This window comes from Trematomus bernacchii, unplaced genomic scaffold (assembly GCF_902827165.1).
Source record: "Trematomus bernacchii unplaced genomic scaffold, fTreBer1.1, whole genome shotgun sequence".
NCBI classification, from domain to species: Eukaryota; Metazoa; Chordata; class Actinopteri; order Perciformes; family Nototheniidae; genus Trematomus; species Trematomus bernacchii.
In genome coordinates, this window is record NW_022988043.1 from 4,141,924 (window position 1) to 4,167,591 (window position 25,668).

Genomic DNA, 25,668 nt, shown 5'->3' on the forward strand with positions numbered 1-25,668 from the left:
GATAAGATGCACCTTTATTGATCCCCGTAGGGAAGTTCAGGAGTTTATATGAATACAAATACGAATAAACATATAGGAACAGTATGAATAGAAGTTACAAAAACAACATGGGTTGAAAACTATTTTAATACCAGTTCAAATATCAAATCTTGAAAAAAAAAAAAAAAACATCACTTTCAAATAAGTGCAACGTATGCAATTTTGTCCAATGTCACTCACAGCAGACCACATTTGTAATGTTATTATTTGTTATCCTGCATGTTGTGTTCTACTGGCTGCATGAGTGTAGTTGCATCCCATGACTACAGTGAACCTCCAGGAGACTGCATGAAAAACAAAAATCTTCAGGGACTGAGGGGGGGGGGGGGGGGCTCTGACTCCTCATTAGTGAGCTGTTACTGGAATGTGAGAACACTTATGTATGTAGTAAGGCTGCTCATCAACATGTTTTCCTTGGAGGAATTGACTACATATGTTTCATTTATACTGGCAACACTTTGCAATTCAGATTCTCTTCAAGTCTTTTTTTATTCTTTGGAATATATTGAGTTTCTACATGTTATATACAGTATATGTAGATGAAGAAGTTTGGAGTAATCTTTAAGCTGATTTACAGGTTGTCGCTAAGACAACATTATTACTTTTAGTTCCTATGAATCTGTTCAGTTGCAAAAGGGTAAAAGCCCTCTTGGGAGCAAGATTAATGATGTATTATTATTATTTCATGCACCTTCATTTGTACCTAAAATGGGTTTTAAACAGTTTACAACAGAAAAAGCTTAGAAAGAGAAAAAAATACTCAGTAGTCGTAATGACCTCAAAGTTTGATTGCGTACCTTTAAAGGACAGATCAAAGCCTGATTCATGTGACATTTGAGTTTCTTTTTGGTGAAACAAAGCACACAATAAACCCATCTGCACTTTGGACCTATAGCAAAAGCCTTTATTTCCAGCTTGTCCCAAAAACAACCACTTATTACGGATTCTCGATGTATCACATCATTACAACGCTAATATGACAGCTTTGAATCATTTTCTATACACTCTTTTACTGAAAGAAATCAGAATTGTTGTAAGAATATATGTGGTGGAGGATTGATGGGATGGGGTCATTTTCAGGAGTTCAAACAGCTCAACGCCAGTGAGCCAATGGGAGTCCTGCATGAGTGAGCCTCCTCTCGCCACGCCACTAAACACTAACATATGGACGTCGGCTTCTTCTTCTGGTAAAAAACATACAGCTGTAATTCTAAACCTGTTTGAACCCTGTTTCTGTATGCTTTTGCAGAAATAATAATAATAAAATGTATTCAGCATGCACTAGGTAGCAGGGAAGCAGATCAAGTTGCAGGTCTAATTTAACCTGTGTTGACATTGTTCCCCAAGTAATCATTGTTTAACAGCAAAAGTGAACCAAGCATCGATACCCCTCCTCCTCTTCCTCCTCTTCCTCCTCCTCCTCACCGGTGGGAGTGGATCTAGAAACGTCCTTTTGAGCTTTTAAATTCAGAGTTTCATTGTTTATTTCCTTCTGACAGTCAGGGCAGGTCAACAGGAGCAAGATGGTGAGTAACCTCTCAGTGTTGAGCCAGATAGCTATTCTTTTATAACTAGAAAAAGAGACATTGTTAATAAAAGTATACAATAACTTTGGTTAATTGGTTCATTTAGCCTATTGCACTCTTTCCTATTAGTAGCTCCTTCAATTAAATGTTGTAAACATTTAAACTGTTTATGATTTAATTGTGTGTCTGGCATCTTATCACTTTGTTACTCTGTTGGAAAAGTGTTATACAAAAGGTTTGTTATTGCTATTATTGTGTTGTGTGGTAAATAACATTTGTCACTGGACTTCAGCAGGGTTGTTCATTTGTTATAACTTTATGATGTGCTTTTGTCATTATAGACGACATACACAGATAAAGGCGAAAAGGTAAGTTTCCTTTTTATATGTGTTTTACCGCAGAACAGAGGCCATTAAGCAAGTGGAATCACTGCACAGATATCAGGATTTTAATGACACTTAACCAACATCAGTTGTGTGTGTGTTTGGTTTCCATCTATGTGTTTGTCCCCCAATGTAAATGTTAGCGGCGCTGTGTGTTTTAACGATTTCACAACAAAATATTTGTTCTTATCTTTAGCATGAGCAGGGCAAGTTCCTCTGCTTTGATCACCTCACGTTCTGGGTTGGAAATGCAAAACAGGTAAGTTAATCAATAACTGCTGCCAAGGGTTTTTTGGGTACATTGTTTTTTTTTCTGACCAACTTTTCTCACAGATGGAGGGGTATACTAAACATTCAGCAAGGCTATTGGTTCTGCTGAGGGGTGGAGGGGGAGACAGCATGTCAAACCTCAGACCACATATTTAATTTCCCAAAGCACAAACTGAGTCTCGCCTCCTCACCAGGAGATGGTGCTATCAGAGAGTTTAAAATGAACCTGTTGCAAACATGCCCAATTTCAGTTCACTGTAACAAGAAGAGATTATCAGTTGAATAAATTCATTTTCTTCAACAGGCTGCATCGTATTACTGTAACAAGCTGGGATTTGAGTCTCTGGCCTACAAGGGTTTGGAGACAGGCTGTCGGGATGTGGTGTCCCATGCAGTCAAACAAGGAAAGGTAAAGAATCTGCAGTGCCTGGAAATCAGCAAGAAGAATGGTTTATTGCATCTACAAAAATAATCTGTTTGTGCAGATGTTTGACTTTTATAGAAATGAGTTCAAATTAAAAGGACTGAAATGGTAATAGATGGTTTTCTTGAGCAGTGAAGATGGTCAATTAATAGCTATTGGACTCAAAAGGTGCGTTTGTACTGACTTAGACAAGGTGGGAGAAGTTAATGTCTTCACTTTGTTTTTCACAGATCGTTTACGTGTTCTCATCTGCCCTCAACCCTGGAAACAAAGGTACGCACTGATCATAGACCGAGAAATCAATATGGACATGGATGAAGTAGTTATTGTCTTACATACATGACTATAATATATCACAACTTTTTTCATCTCTAATGTATCTGGCATTTACAAGAAACATCTTTTTTGTGGATGATAACATTTCCAAAAATATAAAATTGTTAAATATATATTTGAAATCACTATTGATTTGCAAAAGTCAATTCAGTCTTGAATTCATACATTGACATCATGATTCAAGACACTTAAAGAGTTAGAGATTAATAATAATATTAACAGAATGTTTGAAAACACAATTTTACATTTCCTATTACATAATTTAAATGTTTTTATTCATTTAGTTGGTTTACTATAATAATGTCTATTGCCTGTATCATTCAAAGGATTTATTAATTATTTAAAAAATGTTTGGGGGGGGGGTTACAATTGTAAATGTCTCGTGTTGAAAAAAAACAAATGCCAACAATGGTTGCTTGTGTGTGGCTAAATTAAATATTTTTGTCTCGTCTTTATCTCAGAGATGGGAGAGCATTTAGTCAAACACGGTGATGGAGTGAAGGATGTTGCATTTACAGTGCAGGACTGTGACTTCCTTGTGCAGGTAACAGGTTTTCTTTCAAACCTGCATTCACAGTTCTATTCTCACACATCATTAACTTACATTACAATTTATAATATTTCCACTTACCATACATCCTCATAAACAGAAAGCCAGAGAGCGAGGTGCAATTATCGTGAAGGAGCCTTACACCCTGGAGGATAAGCATGGTAAAGTCAGACTGGCCGTGCTCCAAACGGTAAGGCACTAAACACAAATGTACATTCAGTAGTTATGACTCTCCATTTAGCACAAATGCCAGATGTATACTCTTGCTTTTGTTTGCTGCAGTATGGTGACACCACACACACGTTTGTGGAGAGGAGCGGATACACCGGGTTGTTCCTGCCAGGCTTCCAGCCCTCTATGTTCAAGGATCCTTCACTGGCCAAACTGTGAGTGCATACGAATGTTTAAAAGATAACAGAGGTCAGACTGACAGCAAAGTGACAGCGTGTTTATTTGCTTTTGCTTCCATTCTTCTTTGCAGACCAAGTGGAAAACTGAACTTCATCGATCACGTTGTGGGAAACCAACCGGATAATGAGATGGTCCCAGTGGTGGATTGGTAATGGACTCAACTATTTCTTGTGCTCAGTTTAAAATATTGGCGGATCATGAGACATTAGGACCCTAGGTGCTAACATGTAGAGGGCCCTTACCTTTATAGGAATAAGAGCCACAGATTAAAAGAGACATCTTTGGGGATCTCTTTGCAGTGGTTTTGCATCTCTTTGTGATCATATCGTGTCCCTTTTCCAGTTGTTCTGTCTCCTAGTGATTGTTTTGGGTCTATGTGGTCATTGTGTGTCTCAGTTTTTGTCTATTTTTGCATCTCTTTTTCATTGTTGTGGACTCTTTTTGATGTTTTTGTATCTCTCATTTTGGGTGTAAATGCGTGTTATGGTCATTTGCTTCTCCATGGATGCCTTGCTTTTCTTTATAGAGGTTTTGCGTCTCTTTATTTAGTGTTTTGGTATCTCTTTTTGGATGTTTTGTGTCTTTGCATAGTATTTTATGTTTTTTGTCCTCATTGTATGTCCCTTTTGGGTTGTTTTTTTGTCAGTTTGTGGTAGTAATGGGTCTCTTTGGTGGTCATTCTTAACTTTTCATCAAGAAAAGAGCTTGCAGTAACTTCTAACAGATACTCAGGAGGCCTGTTCAGTCATCTGTTTAGGTTTTAGAAGCACGCAGTGTGGCACATGTGATTATTATTATTTTGTTGTTTTGTTTCCCATTGTAAAGCGTCCTTGGGTCTCTTGAAAGGCGCTATAAAAATTCAAATTATTATTATTATTATTATTATAACAATATACCGGCTCTTCAGAGGGGCGGATGAGAGGAGGTGTCTTACATAACTCTTTTTGGGCAGGAGTCAGTCATCAGCATGACTTTGCATTTTCTCCACATCTGGATCTTGTTTTGACCCCATTACATAGGCATGCATGGGGCGGGGAAAGGCAGTTCTCAAGAACAGGGTGCTCATTGGTTGATCCTATAACAAGGGGTGTAACACAGACTGGAGGGTTTTAGATGTGAAGAATCATATGGAGCCGCTCATAAATCAAAACTCCTGCTTGGTAGCGCACTGTGAAGTTGCAACATCATTCAGATCATAAGATGATAGTAGCATCAGCGGTGCACCCTAACTTAGAACATATACTGAAGTAGTTTACTTGAGAATAATTTTGAAGTTTAACTTTACTTGACTATTTCTATGTTATGCTACTTCTTCGTCTTCTAGGATCAGACTCACAAGTTACCCAGCAGCTTTTAAAGTCATCCTCCTTAATCGGTAACAATGAAAAGTGTTGAACCAAACAAGCAGTCAATAATTATAATGCAATACTTTAACATATGTTATTCTGAAATGGGGTGTTTAAGAGTATTTCTACACTTTGGTATCACTATTTACTTAGTTAACAGATCTGAGTACTCCCTCCACATCCGAGTAGCATCAGCTCTGTTTATTCAACATATGGTAAGATAACACCTGAGCAACAGTTCAGAAGTGAATGATATTTGAACCTCTTCATCTCTGATTCTTAACCCATCAGGTATCAAAGAAACCTTCTGTTTCACCGCTTCTGGTCAGTGGATGACAAGCAGCTTCAGACAGAGTTCAGCGCCCTGCGCTCCATTGTTGTGGCGAACTACGAGGAGACTGTGAAGATGCCAATCAACGAGCCTGCCATGGGGAAGAGAAAGTCTCAGATCCAGGCATGTTTGGCTCACTTCAGCAAATATGTGGTCTTAAACTGTTTACTTGCACATGAATGATTCAATAACTTGTATATTTCTCCAAATGTTCACTCACAGGAGTATGTGGAGTACTATGGAGGTCCAGGCGTGCAGCATATAGCCATGAACACGTCAGATATCATCACTGCGGTAAGATTAAAGGACACTTTGGCTTTGTGTGTGGATGCATCCCGAAAGAAGCAACAATAACTTTCTGATTAATTTCAATTTGCAGATTCGTAACCTAAAGGAGCGTGGGATGGAGTTTATGTTCGTGCCAGACACGTACTACAAACAGCTGAGAGAGAACCTGAAACAATCAAAGGTCAAAGTCTCAGAGGACCTGGATGTCCTGCAGGTCAGAACACAATTATATTCAACCAGTTTGGAGAACTGAATGAACTTTATGATATTATGTTTGGTCCAGCCCAGGCAATGGTTATATATATTATGTCTGAAAATGATTGAATGTCAGGGGTCAAAAAGCCTCATTCAACAATTAGTCCTGACTATCTATAAACAACTGTAATCAGGGTGTGGGCAACAAAGATAGGAAATGGAAATACCTTGTTTTGTAAACATTCAAATTGAAACTTTTGCACAAGGTTGACACTTTAAATGTAATTTTGGATGGTGCTGACAGATGAAAACAATAAAATCTTTATTTCTATAAAAGGTTTAATAGTACTTAGCAGCAGTTTTGCATAACTGGGTCATGTTGGGAGCTATGTATGTGTTGCTTTAGGGTAATACAATACTTGTTTCACAGCTGAAACAATGTTATTCCTAAAGGCTTGGTGATGCAAAGTGCATTCATAAAATGAAATACATCTTAGTTGTTTAAGAAAAACTTGTTAAGGAAAAATATGATTTTAGATTGGCTGATACTATAATAGGTTTGCTGTGTAGGACATTAGCAAAGTGTCATTGAGCCTTCTCTAATATCTATGGCCATATTTAGTTTTCTCATCTTCATAGACTCATGGCTGTGAGTGTCCACTATCCAGCCTTGCCAAAACAAAATGGATAAATGAATTACAATTCACAATGTGATCTTGTGATCTTACTCACATCAGGAGCTGAGGATCTTGGTGGACTTTGACGAAAACGGCTACTTACTTCAGATCTTCACCAAGCCAGTTCAGGATCGGCCCACTGTGTTCTTGGAGGTCATTCAGAGACACAACCACCAGGTGAGGGCGCCACTGGATAAACAACAACTTTACAAGGCTGAAGAGAATAGCACATATTTCTAGAATGTTTAGGGAATAGGATAAGGACCACATTTTCAGCCTACTGGTTAAACATTTTTATTTGACTTGTGAGTTAAAAGTCATAGGTATTTATTAAACTAAGTATTTTTCTAAGCCAATTCTGAAGTTTATCTCAGACCTTTTTCACTTGTGGCCCTAATTCTTTGTGCACACTATCTGTGTTAGAAACAGGATTCATTAAGTTAGTTAATCAATAACTTAAACACATGATTTTCCCACAGGGCTTTGGTGCAGGAAACTTCAAGTCTCTGTTTGAAGCCATCGAAGCGGACCAGAATGCAAGAGGAAATCTGACGATCCTGACACCAAACGGAGTTTCAAAGAACATCTGATCCTAGTTGTATTAAAGTAGACATTTCAGTTTCAATGTCTATTTACTACAGTATGAGAGGCCATTTTTTGTTTAGGGTCCTGTACTTTAGTATTAAACTAGTATTGTGCAATAATGAACAAAGCATGTTTTTATGACTTGCATATTTTATTATGATAACATAATAACATTTATTTTACATGTGATAAGCATGTGTCAAAAAGTATTTCATTATAATCTCTCTGGATTTTCATGAAAGATCAACTAATTGTAACTTTATCACCATGTAAGGCTTTCTTTTTATCAAATGTTAACAAGGAAATCCATATAAGCTTGACTCAAGCAAAACACAATTAAGCTCTCATAAATGAAAACAAGTAATTTTACAGATTGTTATCATTTTGGCAATAACTTTAAAAGTAATTTCAATGTAACAGAAGAGCTATGCATAATAGGAGCGCCCATTTTCCCCTTAATGTTGCAAGAGGAAACATTTGCAATGTGTGAAACCGTGGTTGTGATGTGTTCATAAACTGTGATGTACAAACAAATGAAGTGTTTTGTAATGTTTTACCAGATAATGAGGAAGTTGTAAGTGCTCCTGTACTCAAGCACTGATTAGGAGGTTTAAATAAATCATTATTTACTGAGCAGTACCTCCACATGTCTGCAGAGCATTCATAAGTTCCTGTTTGGCGTTAAGGCAGTCATTGGTAGAACAAATCAGCATGAAAATAATCTTCAGGGTCTGTGTTTGGATTGTACAGTACCTCAGGCAACTTTGGCTCTTGACATAAATCTGAACACTTCATTAGAGATTAGTTCAAGGTGCCCCGGCAACCATCTGCTCCACACAAGCAAGGGATCTTTGTGTCCTCGATGGGAAACTTGTAGTCGTACGTGATCTCTTCATTGACACCTATTGGCTGCCGGGAGTAAATCACTATCTTCTTCCTGGTCTCCACAGAGATGATCTTTGCATAACAGTTAGGCTGCAAGACAAAAAAGGTATTTTGCATTAATGACCTTACTAAACAAATTGTTACCTTAAGGATTTCTGCAGGTTTCAACAAGATTACTTTAAGACTTTTTAAGACACTATTACAATTTTTTTTGAAAATTATTTGCAGTACCACAACAGAAGAGCACCATATTTAAGATATTTGTATTCCCTGTAATTACAGACCACTAACTTTTAGGCTTTTAAAGGACCAGCAGAAAGCCTATGAACCCCTTTAAAGGGGCTCTATTATGCTCATCTTCAGGTTCATATTTCTATTTTGTGCCTCTACTGTGACATGTTTACATGCTTTGATGTTCAAAAAGGTCTTTATTTTTCACATACTGTGCTGCAGCACCTCTTTTCACCCTCTGTCTGATTGGTTTGCTGGCCGGGTCTGTTGTGATTGGTCAACTGCTTAGAGATGTCCTGTCCCTAAGCCTATCACGTACAATGTGTCGGAGTGTTAGCCAACAGAAGCGCCAGTGTTACATGGTGATGTCACTATTACAGACGTAAACCAAGGAGTAAAATGGAGGCGTTTCAGGCAGGCGGTGATTGTGTGGGAGAGGAAACTCCCTTCGGAGGTAACCACAAAAAACGAAATAACAAACAACAGGAAAGGGAAAAACAAAAAAAGCATAATAGAGCCTCTTCCCCATGGAGTACTGGCTCGTACTCACATTGCAGCTGTGGTTGATAAACCTGGATAGGTTCCCATATTTAGTGGCATCAATGATGGTGTCCTGATCAACCCGGAACAAGTAGCTGCTGCCAATGCCCTCCTCCTCGTACCTCTGCTCCCTCATGTCAGCGATGATCTAAGGAGAGTGAAAACACATGAGCCTTTTCACGAGTGTTCTTAATGACCATTACCGTCAGTCCTCACACTCCTGGAAAGTACCCAGAATAACAGGCGGGTCCCAGGGGGCCACTGGGCCGATTCAGGAGAAACAATCAGGGGGAAAGCGGCTCTCTTGAAAGCTCGACAGAGACATTTGTTACCAAGGGAGCATCATGAGCACATGATTAGCTAGTCTCACCTGTCTGATGATCTGGCCAACATACTCGATCACCATCTCCTCTGCTGCGATCGGCTCCATTGCAAACAGGCCCCAATCATGAATATGACTCCGGCTGAAACGAATCCTCTTCCTTCGGAACTGATTTATTGAGCATGACAAAATGAGACACGTGGCATTCGTTAACACAGGCCACACATCTGCATGCAGGTCATTCAAACTACTTTGTTCTACCTCAGGTAAAAAAAACATCACCACAACAAAGTCTGTTAATCTGGGCAAAGACGCTACTGTTGAGTTTGTTCGTTTTTTTCGAATATCTCAGGCGTAGACTTTTCATTGTTTTGAGCAAAATCACATTAAAAAACACATTCACAAATAGTGTGTAAAGTGAATTGGTGTGGTAGTAGCCATCTCAACTGTGGAAACATCTTGAAACATCTGCAAATACAATGAAACTATCTATATCAAAGTCCTACAACTGGTCAGGTACGAAAAAGTTGTACATACAGTACGTTTCTCACTATTCTGGCACCTTGCACAGCCAGTACAAGATACTTTGTTTACTTTATATATATATATATATATATATATATATATATATATATATAAGCATATGGGGAAATGCTGTTGTAATTACAAAGTTACATATAAACACAAACAGTGCCTGATGAGATTTAATCAAATGTATATTCAACAGACCTCGGTTGTGACACTGATGAAAGACTATTCAATTGTGTTCTTTGTATTTAGACTAAAAGTATGCCAATAGTTACTACAGGTACATTTTTATAAAATGATTTTGGCATCAAGGTTTTCCCAAGTGATTTTGTCTGAACCTTTAATGTACTTACCTTCAGCTGGTTGAACTTGACTAGGTCACTATCACAGCTGAAAGAGGAGAGCAGGCGACGCTGTTCAGACCTGAAGTCAGATCCGGCTCGCAGTGAGGTCTGTTGCTGGGCAGGGATGTTCGTTCCCTGAAACACATGTTGACATTAAGCATTGACTCTAATAAACTGGGCAATGAGATCATCCCAGTTTCCTCTGGTTGATACCTGTGTGCTTGTAGATGGAAGCTCAGGGTTCAGCTTTGAGTGGTTGATGTATTTCATTTTGTCTTTCTTGCTGATTTTGTAGAATCCTTCAGAGCGAGCAGAGCCGGTCCTGTGATTGGGCCACCAGGATCTGTGCTCCTCACTCTGCTCTGCCATGACTTTAGTCAGTGAGCGGTGGTTAAGGAGGTCAATCAGAGAATAAAATGCACTATATTGTGTATCAGGCAAATAAAGTTATCTTAATATATTATTAGTTTGTAAATTCATGTTTCAATAACAAACCTTGCAAGGGATTTGCAACAGTCCTTTACACCCGAGTAGTTTGAAGCTTCATTCACAAAGTTACATTTCATATTCAAAATCAACATTTGAATGCTGCTGAGCTTTGTTTTTTCTTTTTTTCGATTCAAATATATACATACTATTATGGAATTCATTTGTGTATGCTACAGTTTCACATTGGAGATAATCACACCAATTCATACAATATAAGTTACTTAGTTCAGCGACTGTAAACAAGAGTTACAATTAGTAGACTAATCAATTAAGTGTATGTAGTGTTATTAAGTGTTCATCTTTTGGTTTTAGACTGGAAACCTAAGAAACTGGAGACAATTTTCTTACATCTTATAAACCCAGTGATAATAATAATTGGCTGATTAACTGATAATACAAAAATATTTTAGATGCAATCCTAAAGTAACTCAATTGGATGTTATTCAATTTCAACATTAAAGTTGGTTAAAAAGGATATAAGTGTGAGGTATCCACAGAGTGTCACTGATCCACCCGAAGCCATTATCCCGCGCCTGCAGCCTGTCGTATGTCCGCTGCAGCAGCCTGGCGTCTTCTTCATCCAGACCCTCCTTCCAAACACTATGAAGTATCCTCCTCTCCTCAGAGAGAGAGCGCCACCTGTCAGAAGCGATGTTAGAGGGGAGAGAACCAGAGTCTCTTTTAAGAAGTCTTCTCCGATGAAGAATTCTCCACCTCCTCTTTCGCTTCCTCCACTCCTTTCTCCTTAATAAGGATTTGTCCGTCTCTCTACTATTCTCCTCATCAAGGAGCCCAGGCATATTCTCCAGGCCCTGCAAAGGCCTCATTCTCACACCTGAACTGACCCACATGCTTTTCCCTTGAGCGGAGTCAGAAGAAGACTCAGAGGAGCTGCATGGAGAGGACACTGAGATGGGGGAGCCTCCGAGAGAATCGTAAAACATTGGCTGTAAGTTCGTCACCATTTTTCTCTTGTGGACTATGGATCTCCGGGGTAGGATGATGTCCCTCCCAGGAGTCTTTGGGGCTGTGATATACGGATTGCTAGAAAGGGGGCTGCTAAGATGGGGGCACATCACTGTGTTACCTTCTGACGAGGTGGTCTCTCTGCCTGGTGTAGCTGGAGCTCTCACAGAGCTGTACTGAGTCCATGCTCGTCTATCCTCGCAATCAGGCGTGTTGGGCATATCCTGGTATAAAGGGTACAAAGCAAGTGGAGAAAAAACGACCTTGGTGGCTGTTGGAGAAAGCACTTCATTGGTAGATTCCTCACTTTCCAGTCCGGCCACTATGCCCTTGCCTGGTGTTTGGGGTCGTTCTTCCTCCACAGCGGGGGATGTGGGTTTGCTCCTCATCAGAAGGTCAGGGTCGCTGTCCACCAGGCAGCCAGTGGGAGTCAGAGGCCTCAGGTTTTCTCTGTTCCCCGGTGACTCCTCCATCCACTGAGGGCTCTCCATCTCTACGTCAAGATGTTGACGCACAAGTATAACAATAAAATATTAGAAAAACATATTTTCACCAACATTTCCTTGGAACAAATGTCTAAAAAGGGCCCAATGGGAAAAGGCACAAGACGTGCAGGGGACCATTTGCTGAAGCGCACGGTCTCTTGGATGTCTTTGTTTAAAAGTCACATTTCTTGTTGGGAAGTCCACCAAACCACAGAGACACACAGAAGGACCTCAAAAAGAAGCAAAACAACCAAAGACACTATAAAGAGAAAATCACCAGGAAGAGAAACACTTTACCAAAAGGTGAAGCAGAAAGAAAGGGATGCAAAATGACCACAGAGAGACACACAACACTCAAACTGTTCAACCTGGGAGTCCTGTAGGTGAGAGGGGCTGTAGATGGTCCGGGGGTTCGCTGGCTTGGAGCTCCATCATGTCCTCCAGACAGGACGGGAACTGGTTCTCCTCTCCTTTCTCCCAGTGATATGGATCTGGCCATTCCTGCAGCTCCAGCTCCAGCTTGGCACCAGGGGTCAGCGGGGCCAAGGGGGTGGCGGGGGGCTCAAGCTCCATCGACTCTTCATCTGACGATATGGAGATACACTCAACTCTTCTGTCGCCCTCCTCCTCCTCCATGTCTTCATCTTCAGGACTGAGTTCAGAGTAGGACGAGTCCTCGAAGCTCCCAGAGGAGAACGAGTCCGAGGAGTCGAAGTCTGACGAGAACTCACTGTCCTCTGAGGAGCTGCTCTCTGAGAAAGTCTCTATAATTGAACAAAAAGAACCACAAATATTTATACATGTCATTATTCGTGAGATGTTCAATGTTACAACTGTATGATGTTTAACGTACCGCTATCCAAGCTCGCCACTGCTTCACTAGCTTGGAAGATGACTGCATCTTCATCTTCTGTGTGTTTCTGTGCGGACTCCTTCTCTTCCTCAGGATGATTGCTGTCCTCATCATCATCATCATCATCATCTCTGTCACACTACAGTAGAGCACAAGTTCAATTATCCATTCTTTCACACTTTAAAGCTGACAGCACATGTATAACTTTTATAGATTCTAGTTGTAAGGGGAGTATGAACAACTTCTCAATTTGTTGTGACCCCTGACTGCATATTTCCAGCTGTTTATCGAAATTCATGTAAGATATTTATTTCAAGTTAGGATTCAATCAACTTGATAGCAAAATGTTCAAATAAAAACTAACAACTGGCTTTAAAGTCTTGGCTTTTCTTTTTGCAATCTCACTATAAGTTTCGGAGCAAAATGTATATTTACCAGGATTTGAGGATCATCGTGAACTCGCACAACCGCCTCCAATTTATCTGATGTTGTTTCCCCATCTTGAAGTGTGTTATCTTCGTCTTTCCCTTCATCATCATCATCGTCACTTTCAAGCTCATGTGGTCTTGCATGTCTGCGTTTGGCTCTCTCAGATGCCAAACTCCCTTTGTCCTCCCCCTGTTTCACATCTACATGCAAAGAGAGCAACGGACAGAATTAAGCTACAGTCCATATAAATGACTTCATCAATTGTAAATGAGGGTTAATCGCGTTAAAAGCACTCACCAGAGCTTTCATGAGTAGAACACAACACATGTTCTATCTCTTCTGATGTAACAGTATCATCTGCTCTTTTCCTTTTTACCTGTATGATCAAATTGTATTTTATTACATCAAGTCATGCACGCTCAGAGGTCAAACGCTGGCATATTTCACATCATATAAAGCACAATAGCATACCTTGAATGAAGGCAGTGGAGGTTTTTTGCCCTGGCCACTGATGTGACAGAGGGGATTTATAAGTTTGCTCCTTTCTTCAATACTTGTTGCTCCACTTTTCAAAGGAGAAACGTGTATCTTATGAAAGAAAAACAATAACAATGAACATACTGTCTCTAAAAGGACACATTTATGTATTTATTCATGCTGTTTCATCAACCATTTTATGAGATAACAGATGAAAGATAAAGAACTTACCTTTACTTTCTTCTCTTGACATACCCACCAGTCCTCAAATGCCTTGAAAGCGACCCCTTCAATCATTCGGCGTGTAAGATCCTTCCTAATAATCGACTTCAGTTCATCCATGATGACTTCTAAAACCTTTTCCACCGTGGCCTTATGTGGGTTTTCCCGCACAAGCAGGAAGTCTGGTGGTGGCACAAAGGGGTTAAACCTGGGGAAAGGTGGAAGAGGCCATGGAGGTCGAGGGAAATGCAAAGGAGTGGTTGGAGGATTCCCCTTATCTAAAGTGCCTGGAGGATGAACAGGTAAGGGGTACCTGTACACAGGAGGTGGGGGTCCAAGGAAGGTTGGTGGTGGAGGAATAGAAGATGGAGGTGGAAAACCGGGAGGAGGAATAGAGATGCCGGGGTGATGGCCCCGAGGAGGGATCCAACCTGGAGGTGGGATGGGGATGGTGCCATTAGGCAGGCGAGGTGGGATAGATGGGATAGATGGGGGAAAGGGAGGAAGGGGGAAAGGGAAACGGGTGGCTGGTGGATGGGGGCACCCTGATTTAAAAGCAGGAGGAGCTTTGGAGGAGGGGGGTTGAGTGTTGCTATTGAGAGAAAAGGATGGAGGCTGAGGGAGAAGGATCTGTCTGGCTGGCGTTGAAGCTCTGAACGCTCTTTTATTCGAGTAATCCTTATTCGAGTAATCCTTATTCGAGTAATCCTTATTCGAGTAATCCTTATTCGAATGACGCTCCTAAGACACAAAATAATCAGTTTTAAGTCGTTTTCAGGACTCTAAAATAAAACGGAGATACCAACAACTACTACCACTTTTGATAGTAAAATGCCTAGTTTAAACAAAACAGGAATTATCATGTGAAAACAAACAAATTCACACAATGTTAATTTTTTTAAATGATCATGAACTTATCTTTTAGGACATTATCTTCCATTATGACCTTGTTTAAGAATGTTTGAGGAGTAATTACCTTTGAACGTGAGAATAACTGCAACCTTTCTGCCTCTTTTTTGTGGTTTACGTGAGCCCTCCTTTCAAAACGTGTGAAATCAGATGGAGGCTGAGAGTCTCTTGTTAGAAACAAAACAGCTTGAGTGGTTTCATCTGGCTCATCTTCAATGAGGTCATTGAAGGAGCGCTGATCTATCGTTGTGAAGTCACATGAAGTTGGAGTGCGAACAGGTGAGTCATCTGAGAAAGGGGAGGCGTTAGGGGAGCAAGGTGAGGTCGGGCTGTCCTGAGAGTGAACATCAGCCTCCAAAGAGTTTCTATAGAAGTAGGACGGGTCAGTACTCTGGCTGTTTATCAGCAAACTCTCAATACGAGAGTCCAAACTCTCCACCTCAGGCCTGGGGCTTGAAGAAGAGTTACCAGCAGTTTGGGGTAGTTCTGTAATGCGTGCATGGTCATCAGATGGAAAGGAAGCTGCTGTCTGATATTCAGATGTGAAATTAATGCTCAGCATACTTAAAGAGTTGGAGCTTCTATCAAAATCCTTAGAGGTAGCAGTGACCACAGCTCTGGACTCCTGACTGGGAGACTTAAAGTTAAAGGAAGCATTACTGTGATTGGAGGATTGTGCATTGTGCCCCCACAGTGCTAACTCTTGGCTGCTAGATTGTTTTGTGGTAGAATAAGATTCTGCTAGCTGGGGTTGGCATTGCCTCAAAATGAAGTTCACATCTGAGACTTCGCCGGATCCTCTGCAATACCTCTCAGTCTTACGACGCCAGAGCTCTCGTCTTAAAAGTTTGTGATCACTAAAGGTGGAGGGCTCCCCCTGGAGGACTGGAGTCGCCTGAAGACTGGAGTAGCAGGAGTCCTGGGACAGAGGAGTGGCAGACAGGCAGGGAGTGCGGGGGGTTCCCTGGGAATGTGGTGTTAGCCTGAAGCTGCAAGGTGTATCCTGCCAAATACTGGAGTAGGCTGTGTCCAGAGAGAAGGGGGTGGCGATGCTGGTGGGACTGGAGATGCTCAGATGTGTCTGTGTGGCTGCGCTGCTCTGTAAGAGATAACAAGATAACACATGAGTTATATTGTCCATAAAAACGTATTAGTTCAACAGCTGGTTTATAAATATTGAATGTATTCAATATTCATAAACCAGAACAAAAATGAAAGCAGACCAAAACATTTATATATCATATTCATTTCATATATATAAATCCTTTAAAAATAAATGTTCACAAAAAGAACATGGAATTATTTTTGATATATATTAATTAGTATTAATTCAAAGTTTTTTTGATAGGACATGATTTGTCCCAATTCTCAAGAATGGGTGATATACGATTACTTCACGATTATAAATGGGTCTGTTGTGTGAGTTGTAGCAAATCAAAAATGGGTTTCATTTTTTGATTTACTGTCCTGTCTATGAAAACATGCACCTCTTAGTTAAATGACCTCAATTGATGTTGATTTCCTTTGGATGGATGACTGAAAACATTTGAGGTGTGCTTGAGGAAACAGAGCAGAGTTTACCTGCCAAGTTTGGGTATAGAAAGCAAAAGTATTAAGTTTAAAACTAATCTGAAAAATAACCTGTGATTTTGAAAGTGAATTAAAGGTTTGACCACTGGAACTGTATCTTTGGTATCTTGTAAACCTTTGAGGGTTAAGTGCTTTGTGTGTATAGCAGGAAAATAAATAAATAAATGAATCAATCATAAGCAGCTTAAACAGTTTACCAGCAAACCCTCGACTAAGCTTTGAATAGCTTGCTCATTGCTGCCCACTGGCAGCGTCCAAGGAGTATAAAGCCCCTGTAAGAGGAGCTGGAGATATCGCGTCCTGTTTTCACCTGAGGAAGGTTGCATATTGTAATTAGTCAACAAACTCAAAGAGATTCAAATGTTTAATTACAATTCATACAAATATGAGGTAGTTCTAAAGTCAGTCGTACCTTTAGGATCAATTTCCACATGAATAACATTTCCCATCACTGAGGTCTGATGGAGGTGCTGGACAGCTTCGTTTGCAGCCCTCACTGTGTCGAAGACGACCTTTGCAATCCCCAAATGCTTCTTGTTCTTAGGATTGTAAAATATTTCCACTTCTTCGATGTTCCCATATTTATTGCACATATTAGTCAAGAACGCCTTCCTCACATTGTCATTCAGCCTGGAAATTGTCACTTCTTTGGGAGGAACGGGGCCAACATACCATTCATCAACCTGAAAGGACATAGGTAAACGAGAGCTCCCATTATTGTCATGTTTACTATTACTATAATAACTATCATGCTCATAATGAAGATTACCTTAAATTTAGAAATCAAAAGGTCAGTCTTGTTGCATTTGCTCCACAGGCGGCAGACACGGGGATCTCTGACTGTCCCTACAGGAAACAGACCTAAATCCGCCACCTGTTGAAGTAAACAACATCCATCAATATAATGTGGGGGGAGAAGTATTACGTTATTTTCATTCAATGAAAGTAGCAGTTACACACAAAAAAGGACTCTGATACAAGCATTAATAACATTACAAAAATAATCTTCAAGTATAAAATTGTAGTACTATCAACGCACTGGGATTGGCTCTGGCTGTGTTAATTACTCATAAATTATACTATTAGATTATTGATATGAATGCAAGCAGCATTCAAACATTGTAGCTTACTAAGGTAGTCTTGAGCTAATAATTTGCTGCTTCTATTTATATACTCAGAGGTTGCTTCATTTGAATAGTTTAACAACTGAATAGTATTTTACAAGAATATTTGTATTAATTGTTCTTAATGTAATCCTAATGTGCAAAGTAACTGAAACAGTAGAATACAAATGTTAAAATGGAGTAATAAGCACAATAGAGCAATATTTACTTCTAGATTGAAGTAGAAGTATAAAGCAGCAGAAAATTCAAAATATTAATATCGAAAATGTAAGTACGCTATATAAGTTCACTTTAACTCACTTATCTATTTACATGTATACTCCTGCATTTACTTGGTCACTTACAACATTCTCTGCATTATTTAGCTTGTTGTAGTTATTTTTTTATTTTTCTGAGACATATATAGTTTATTTCATCTGCATTACTTGCACATTGGTCTGCAACATAATATGCACTTTTTTATTCTAATCTATACCACTCTTGTTTTTCTTGCACAGCTACGTGCATATGACAATAAAGCCTTTGAATCTTTGATAATAGAAACAAAGGCAATGCTTGTTTTGATCAATATAGGAAACAGGCGACAACACAAATATATGTATAAATGCTCACGGGTATGTTAAATTGCTGTCCATCGTAACGATACACTTTGTGCAGTCCTTTCGTCAATGCAGGGTCAATAATCAACTTGCAGCTTCTCCAGAACTGAGGCGGTGTCTCTCTCTCAGTAGTTTGTTTTTCGCTTTCCATTACATTCGTCAACACCTGGAAATAAAAGATTATAAACACCGTATCATTTAGCATGATAAACAGAGCTGCTTACATCAGTCCGCCACTGGAGCTTAACACGCCCCAACAGGTGATGGAGAGCATCACCTGTAACGTTATCCTTTTCAAACAGATTGTGACATGAAACGTGATCAAATACTCAAAGTTAAGTCGACCAATAATATGCTTTATCTCGCTTACCTGTAACTACAAAGGTTATATCCTTTGGTGGAGCAACATTGTGGAAAAGCTGTTGGGATCTTCGGTTGTTTTTACAGTTCGTCGCCCAGGTGGATAGAAGATCAATCCGCCAAGAGACAGAGACGGAATATAGATCCATCGGTGAGGCGGAAGGATTTAGATGGGTTGGAGGTGTGAACAGGTGTGAGGTGTGTTTCTATAAACCTTAATAATACATGTTCATAATTATAATATGTATTCATAAGTTATGAATACAGCCTATGACTTACTAACAATCAAACACAAATCGAATAATATGACAAAATATAAAAAGTTAATGTAAAATATAAATGTTAATCAGATGTAAATCAGGGGACTCCGAATAGAGCATGATAAATGGATCATTCATTTAAAGTTTAAAGAAAGTATTGAGTATTACACATTATCAGTGTAATGGCATTAATAATCCAGTTATAAAACATCCTTACAGAGATGTTATTGTGAAAATGTATAACTGATCCTACAATAATAAGAAAGAGCATAAATTAAAAAAAAGTCTTTACAAGCATTCTTATGTATGTTCATTTTATTCTTATCTTTTTTGTATTGCTTGATTGTGCTTTTCCTCAAGTATGCAAAGCTTCTTTGGTAATGATGACTAGGGCTATATAAATCTGATGTATTATTTTTGACTTTTTTTAATAGTGACTATTAATGTGTAATCATTGGATATAACAAATATTTTTTTCACAATCATTTTTTGGGAGTAAAACTCCATTGTAACAGGGAGAAGAGAACAGAAGAGAAGGAAAATCGGGTTGGAAAATCGATGCTGTGCTATATTTAGCACAGGCGAATGCAGGGAAGATGTGGACTACTTGTTCAGAGAAACAACAAAACGTGCACTAATAGAGAAAGGATTGTCAGAAAAAGTCAGCAAGCGGAGGAGTGTGTGTGCTTTGACTGAGTGTCAGCTATCTCAAACTGTATGTGTGGTTTTCCTTTTGGTTTTTCATAGACCAAAATACTATTTATGCAATACATGTCTAGTTTTCCTTGTTTGTTTTATCCAGGCATTTTTGTAAATGTAAAAAACTGTATTAAAAAAATTCAAACAAAACTCAAATTATCGCAGATGTGTTTTATTCTCGAACCGGCAACAAAAACAAAGTCCTTCTGACTCAAGTTTAAAACACCAGATATATGCAAAACTTACAATACAGTATTTGCTGAAAGAAAAATCCCTTTAAAAGCTGTGCATCGACACAAACAGTGGAACCTCTCTATATACATTGATATGGATTAAATAAATAAACCAGCAAAATGACCCACAGAAGAAAATGCCTTCATTTGCATTGATCTGTGGTAATTCCTTTCAGAAGTGTCCAGAGAGTGTGAGGTTATCTGGATAAAACCTTCTTTATATATTTCATTGTGTGAAAATAAACATCAACAGTGATCTTTAAAAAAGGTAACGACCATTTTTCTAAACGTGTGTGTTAGTGATTGACCCCTTTTGGATTCTAGCTCTCTGGTTTGTGTCACGAAGATATTATTATCAGGTGGAAACAATTTCAATGCAAATATTGGGCGCTAGTGATCTACAGAAACATAACCATGACTCAGCACAAACCACGTTTAGATAAATCGGATATTGCAACAATGACCAGAGTTACCTTGGTATAATATCAGTATTTTACAGTTAGCTGCTGGACGACGACAATTAATTTTGTTCATAATACTATTGTATTATGAAAAAAATGAATTGTCGTCCAGCAGCTACAAATATTTGCATATTTCTTCATTTAAGCACTTACTGTGTTTTTGTACCAGCGTTACAGTAGATATAATAAAGAAAAGTATAGAAAATGGTCAAACCCATGTAAAACTATTCAACAATGTGCCACAGGACAAAGACACCACACGCTAATTCACACAATCTGTAACCTAAACAACGAACGAACACACTCAAGCTTGTAAACTATGAAAAGTAAAAAACATACAAACTCTAAAACAACAGTTCCAATATGTGCATGCTTTGTAACAATACATTCAACAATACTTTTAAAGCTAGTTACCATTTATGGATAACAGTATGTTCGCAAAAGCAGCAGGAAATCAAGAAAACTCATCATATTTTGTCCCCTACATTTATTCTACAAGGGTACAAATTAAGAATGCTGGTTTTATTCAATAAACCGTTTTGGATTGTCACTGAACCCGTGCTATAGACATATGTGTACTGCAATAACACCCTTTATTCAGAAGTGGAATTTTGGCTCAGATTACACACACATACTGTTGGGTTGATTTATACAGTAACTATTTGTTTTGTAAAAGATCTAAACTGCTATTTGCTCAAATCTTAAGACTCCAATGCAAACTGATTTTCGAAGCTAGTTTAGCAAATGTACACAATGTACATTGTTCAAGACTAAAACATGTAGTAAAGTTCCCACACGATTCTTATGCTATGATTACATTCTTACTCATTAAACAACCAATTAGTTCAATGAGTATGAATGTTTGTATATAAAAAAACGTTTTAAAACATGCAAGTTGTTCCATAATTTCGGTTTTAAAGCATGTATACAGTGATTCAAATCAAACTGATATTTCAGTCAGATAACTCAAACCTTGATTTTGAACGTCTGCATTGAAAATAAAGGTCTGGTAATGCTCTCTACAAAGCCTAATTTAAAGCCAGACAAATGTGAGAACATGTGAAATCAATGCAACCCACCATGGGACAATATAAAGGCCACAGGTGCATGCAGCAGTGGTGGTGAGTCACTCAGTGTGTCTACCCGCAGCAGCACAGATTAAACCGTGGCAGCTCAAATAGACCATTGAAAGGAGCAGGACTATCATTTTATACCAGGCTTCAACAAAGGCTTTTTATGTTTTACATGAATATTGAAAGAAAAGTTGCAAGGTTCAAGAGGTTTGATCCCATTCCCTGCTGTCAACATGTCAGAGCGTCTTTGGGCAAGATACTTCACCCTGAAATGCTCAATGGTTTGTGAACACAAAAAAGCATTTGTGCACAGTTATACATAACAAATAAAGCTTTTATAAGATTATTTCACAATAAAAGGCATTGTTGAATGTCTGCTGCTGTAGCGTGCTTAGCGGCTATAATCAAGGATAGTGGATAGTGGCCTTCAGCTCGTCGTTCTCACCCCGATGGTCCAGCTGAGTCTGGAGCTGGATGACCTGCTCCAGCTCTTTGATCTGCCGGTCCGTTTTGTGACTGACCAGAGTGCGGTAAAAGTGGACGGCGAACATGATAAAAACGAGTCCAAACGGCACCATGATGCAGGTGGAAGCGATGGCTGCAGCCTGCCCTGAACTTATAGTGCTGTTCTTCTCGTCGACGCTTCTGAGGGGTAAGAACTTCACCCAGCACAAGAGCATCACCTCTGTGAGGAAGAGGAGGGTGCCGATGACTGTGGAGAAAGCCCAGGCCAACTCTATGTGGCGATGCATGCGCTCGTGGGGAGACTCGTGGACGGAGTTGAGGTTGTGAACATTGCTGACAGCCTCGAGATTCGGGAGGATGCAAGTGCTGACCATGAGGGCGAAGAGGTGGACTGCAACCAGGACTGTGGTGCAGGCACTGAAGGCTATCAGCAGCCCGGGGGGGTACTTATAATCCCGCTCCAGCTGTACCTCCACCATGGCAACCTTGGAAAATCATACAAGAACAATTTATCTTCTCCAATTGATATCTTCATCAGTGAGTAACACAATAGACATCAGTTATATTACTCTACATGTTTTACATAAAAAGTCTAACAGACAACTCTAACCACTGCTTTCTCTTCCCACACAGCAAAGACAGACAGCTGCGTATGTGGATAGAATATAATGTAAAATACAAGTATTTTTAGATACTATTAGTAGTGTGTGGACAAAAGAGTAAACGCAGACTTTACAATAAAGAGATGTACGGGCCCCTGAATGTCATAAGAGCAGGACAACTAAGTAATTGTAACTACATTGCTTAAATACAAATTTGTAAATCAATCATAACATTATACGAGCCACAGATAAGTTGAAGAGGAGCATGGGTTATAGTTGTATGCAGTATTGGTGTGTTTTTGCTGTTTAATACTAGGGGTGTAATACGGTGGCTGAGAGGTGCAATCGACAATTACCTTGCTTGAGACAAATTTACATTAGCAAAACACTTTTACCAAAGAAAATAAGATATAACATTAACAAAATCAAATTAACGAGATGCAAAACACTTTTACAAAGCTAGAGACAAATTTACAAGTGTCGAAACACTTTAACATTTCTCGAAACACTTTAACATTTGCCGAAACACGTAAACAAACTAGAGAATCAAACCGGAAAGGGAATGCCCATCATACCAGAAGTGATTGACACAAACTTAAGTTTGTTTTGGTGGATAGAACGCCGGTACCTATGGACCTTTATGGTCGTTAAACATGTTTTGTCCGTTCTGTGGAAACCACCTGGGCCAAGTGACATGGTTTTGCTCAGCACGATATACTTCCTAGTGCGCAAGAGATACGTTCTCGTGCACACGAGAAAGTTACAGGTTCGCCAAGTAGGAAGTGGAGCCTTTTACACACAGCCTTTGCTGTGTTTACCTTCATTAGACAGCTAAAGAGCGACTGCAGGCTGCTTCGTTATAGCCACACACACCTCTACACACACACACATCGAACTGCCCGATTATTACACCTTATTATTCTATTTATGAAGGAGATGTCCGGTCACCAGGGCGTGCGTGTGCGTGTGTGTGTGTGTGTGTGTGTGTGTGTGTGTGGCTATAACGAAGCAGCCTGTAGTCGCTCTTTAGCTGGCTAATGAATCGTATCTTCTTTGGTAAAAGTGTTTTGCTATGTATGTAATGTAAATTTGTCTCAAGCTTTGTTAAAGTGTTTCACACTTTGTAATTGTCGATTGCACCTCTCAGCCACCGTAGTGTAAGGATATAAAATGAAAGTATTCCTAAAAATTGAATTACAAAAATTGAAGCAAGTGCAAGGGGTATTATATCTTACCTCCCCATTAATACATTTTAGAAACAAGTATGGCTACTTGTCCACTTGTGTTACCTAAATAAGCTAACAATACAAGCTTATGTCAACTTGGTGTTTTCTGTCAATTGAAAACCAAAGGAACAAAGACATTTAAACAACATGGGTGAGTGCTTGTAGTGCTGCTATGCGGTCTACTTGTTGTGGCGGAAGGTTATCCCGCACTGGTATGTTGGCAAGCACAGTGGAGTTTACATAAAGTGTTTTGTTTATCTTGTTCCGTTATTATCATTCCACGACTGCACCGTGAGATACATCTCGTGCACAGGCACACGCATCTCGGAGTATATTTTATTAACTTTTTGTTTTTTTCCAACACTGTCTGTCATTACGGAAATGATAGATGGAAAATATTAAGCTCTGCAACCGTCATTAGGCCTTTAAAGTGACAGCCTTTGAAAACAATCATCTGCGTCACATAACGTGCGGCTGTGTGTCTGCAGTACATGCCGATGGCCTAAAGTTGAGTTTGCATTAGCGCAGTAATACTCTGTAACAACAATAAGTTAAATCAATGATAACTTACCATTGCGAATCCGGACAAAAGAGCAGAAGTGCGACTCGTGGCTTTTAACTTTGCTCGACTCAAGTACAGTTTTCTCCATGACAGAGCCTGCAAGGAGTGCTCGTTCAAACTCATTCCGAAAAGTTACTTCCCCGGTGAACTTTTACAAATTAAAGATATCAACCGAAGTGATTTACTGGATGGAAGTCGATGAAGTACACCGACGAAAAGCACACGCTGGGAATTTGCTTCAGATGAGGTAAAACATCTAATAAACACTAGATAGTACAGAAAGCTATCAAACTATGTCAAAACTTTCCTGCAACAGCTGACCGACTGTCAGGGTCTATCAGGAAACACAAGATACCCACAATCCACTGCGGTAGTCCGCCTCCTTGCGCCAGAAATTCATTATGGAGCTCTTGTTTTTAGATAACATATTGTTATCATAAACCCATCCGCTCATCTGCTTTTCTGCATATTTTAGTGGCATGTGTTTTTCTTTCCCTTTTCCACTCATTATTCATTTCATAAAACATGGAAACATTAACAGCATGTGTATACAAAGCTATGAAAGCCCATTTCCGCCATAGACTGTACACTGCGATGAAAAACAGATCTTCAAAAAAAGTATAAAGGCTTATTATAGGCGTCATTTTCGCTGGGGACGCTGGGGACATGTCCCCACCACTTTTTGAAACGGACAATTTTGGCCCCACTACTTTTTAAAAGTTTCACTTACAAATGTTCTGAAAAATAGCGTTCACAAAGAAATGTAATAATTTAAAGAACACTGGTTTAGTGTCAAGATGTGCAATTTGGACATGTTAGTAAACTTTAATAGAAAATGTAAAAAAAAAAACGTTCCTCCTTACTCTACTACTCAAGTCAATCAAAGTTCATTTGTAAGTGAAAATATGTATACATTCATTCATTTATTTCCATATTTATAAATGTTTTCTTGTATTTATTTATTTGTGTATTTATTTCCACATTTATTTATTTCTGGGTTTCTTTCACATTTATTTATTCTTGTATGTATTTATTCCTGTATTTATTTCTACATTTATTTTTTTTCACATTTATTTATTCTTGTATTTGTGTATTCCTGTATTTATTCATGTTTTTTTTACTTATGTCATGTTCTGTCCTCCATACCTACAAATGCACATCACAGCAAGACCTATAGTTGGGTGTTCAACATTTTAAAACACATTGGTGGTCCGGTGGTCCAGAGGTCCATGCATTGGATTATCATGCAGGTGCTCAAGGTTCAGCAGGAGAAGGACATATTTTGTCTTCTGCTATGCTGATGTTAAATCTGGAGAAAATGTCCCCAACACTTTTTCGAACAACGTGACGCCCATTTCTATACAACAGCTATA

General features: G+C 39.2%; 3 protein-coding genes across 3 annotated transcripts; 1 reads left to right on the forward strand and 2 right to left on the reverse strand.

Moving 5' to 3' along the window:
• Window positions 1–1,490: 1,490 nt before the first annotated feature.
• hpdb (4-hydroxyphenylpyruvate dioxygenase b) lies at window positions 1,491–7,895 on the forward strand. Its single transcript, XM_034118084.1, has 14 exons — window positions 1,491–1,565; window positions 1,907–1,933; window positions 2,145–2,207; window positions 2,523–2,627; window positions 2,873–2,915; window positions 3,440–3,522; window positions 3,629–3,718; window positions 3,811–3,914; window positions 4,010–4,087; window positions 5,577–5,739; window positions 5,839–5,910; window positions 5,996–6,118; window positions 6,837–6,953; window positions 7,256–7,895. The coding sequence occupies exons 1-14, from the start codon at window positions 1,563–1,565 to the stop codon at window positions 7,364–7,366; spliced, it is 1,182 nt and encodes a 393-aa protein (XP_033973975.1). The 5' UTR covers window positions 1,491–1,562; the 3' UTR covers window positions 7,367–7,895.
• A 188-nt stretch (window positions 7,896–8,083) lies between these two features.
• Window positions 8,084–18,505, reverse strand: LOC117472554 (histone-lysine N-methyltransferase SETD1B-A-like). Its single transcript, XM_034117818.1, has 17 exons — window positions 18,368–18,505; window positions 17,401–17,505; window positions 17,044–17,314; window positions 16,829–16,941; window positions 15,134–16,140; window positions 14,142–14,793; window positions 13,905–14,021; window positions 13,731–13,809; window positions 13,440–13,633; window positions 13,005–13,143; window positions 12,520–12,915; window positions 11,179–12,183; window positions 10,425–10,591; window positions 10,221–10,346; window positions 9,388–9,507; window positions 9,028–9,165; window positions 8,084–8,336 (listed from the first exon to the last, which is right to left on the reverse strand). Exons 1-17 carry the CDS (start codon window positions 18,503–18,505, stop codon window positions 8,163–8,165), a joined length of 4,941 nt encoding a protein of 1,646 aa, XP_033973709.1. The 3' UTR covers window positions 8,084–8,162.
• A 1,324-nt stretch (window positions 18,506–19,829) lies between these two features.
• On the reverse strand, window positions 19,830–24,653 carry LOC117472723 (calcium release-activated calcium channel protein 1-like). The gene is made up of 2 exons (XM_034118085.1): window positions 24,305–24,653; window positions 19,830–22,390 (listed from the first exon to the last, which is right to left on the reverse strand). Exons 1-2 carry the CDS (start codon window positions 24,416–24,418, stop codon window positions 21,845–21,847), a joined length of 660 nt encoding a protein of 219 aa, XP_033973976.1. The 5' UTR covers window positions 24,419–24,653; the 3' UTR covers window positions 19,830–21,844.
• Window positions 24,654–25,668: the final 1,015 nt, after the last annotated feature.

Coding starts and splice junctions, on each gene's coding strand:
- hpdb (XM_034118084.1), top strand. Junction 1,934..2,144: donor ACACAGATAAAGGCGAAAAG/GTAAGTTTCCTT, acceptor TCTTATCTTTAG/CATGAGCAGGGCAAGTTCCT. Junction 3,719..3,810: donor GACTGGCCGTGCTCCAAACG/GTAAGGCACTAA, acceptor TGTTTGCTGCAG/TATGGTGACACCACACACAC.
- LOC117472554 (XM_034117818.1), bottom strand. CDS start 18,505: ATGGAAAGCGAAAAACAAACTACTGAGAGAGAGACACCGCCTCAGTTC. Junction 12,184..12,519: donor CTCACCTACAGGACTCCCAG/GTTGAACAGTTT, acceptor TTATTGTTATAC/TTGTGCGTCAACATCTTGAC. Junction 9,166..9,387: donor TTGGCCAGATCATCAGACAG/GTGAGACTAGCT, acceptor CACTCTCCTTAG/ATCATCGCTGACATGAGGGA.
- LOC117472723 (XM_034118085.1), bottom strand. CDS start 24,418: ATGAGTTTGAACGAGCACTCCTTGCAGGCTCTGTCATGGAGAAAACTG. Junction 22,391..24,304: donor TTTTGTCCGGATTCGCAATG/GTAAGTTATCAT, acceptor TGATTTTCCAAG/GTTGCCATGGTGGAGGTACA.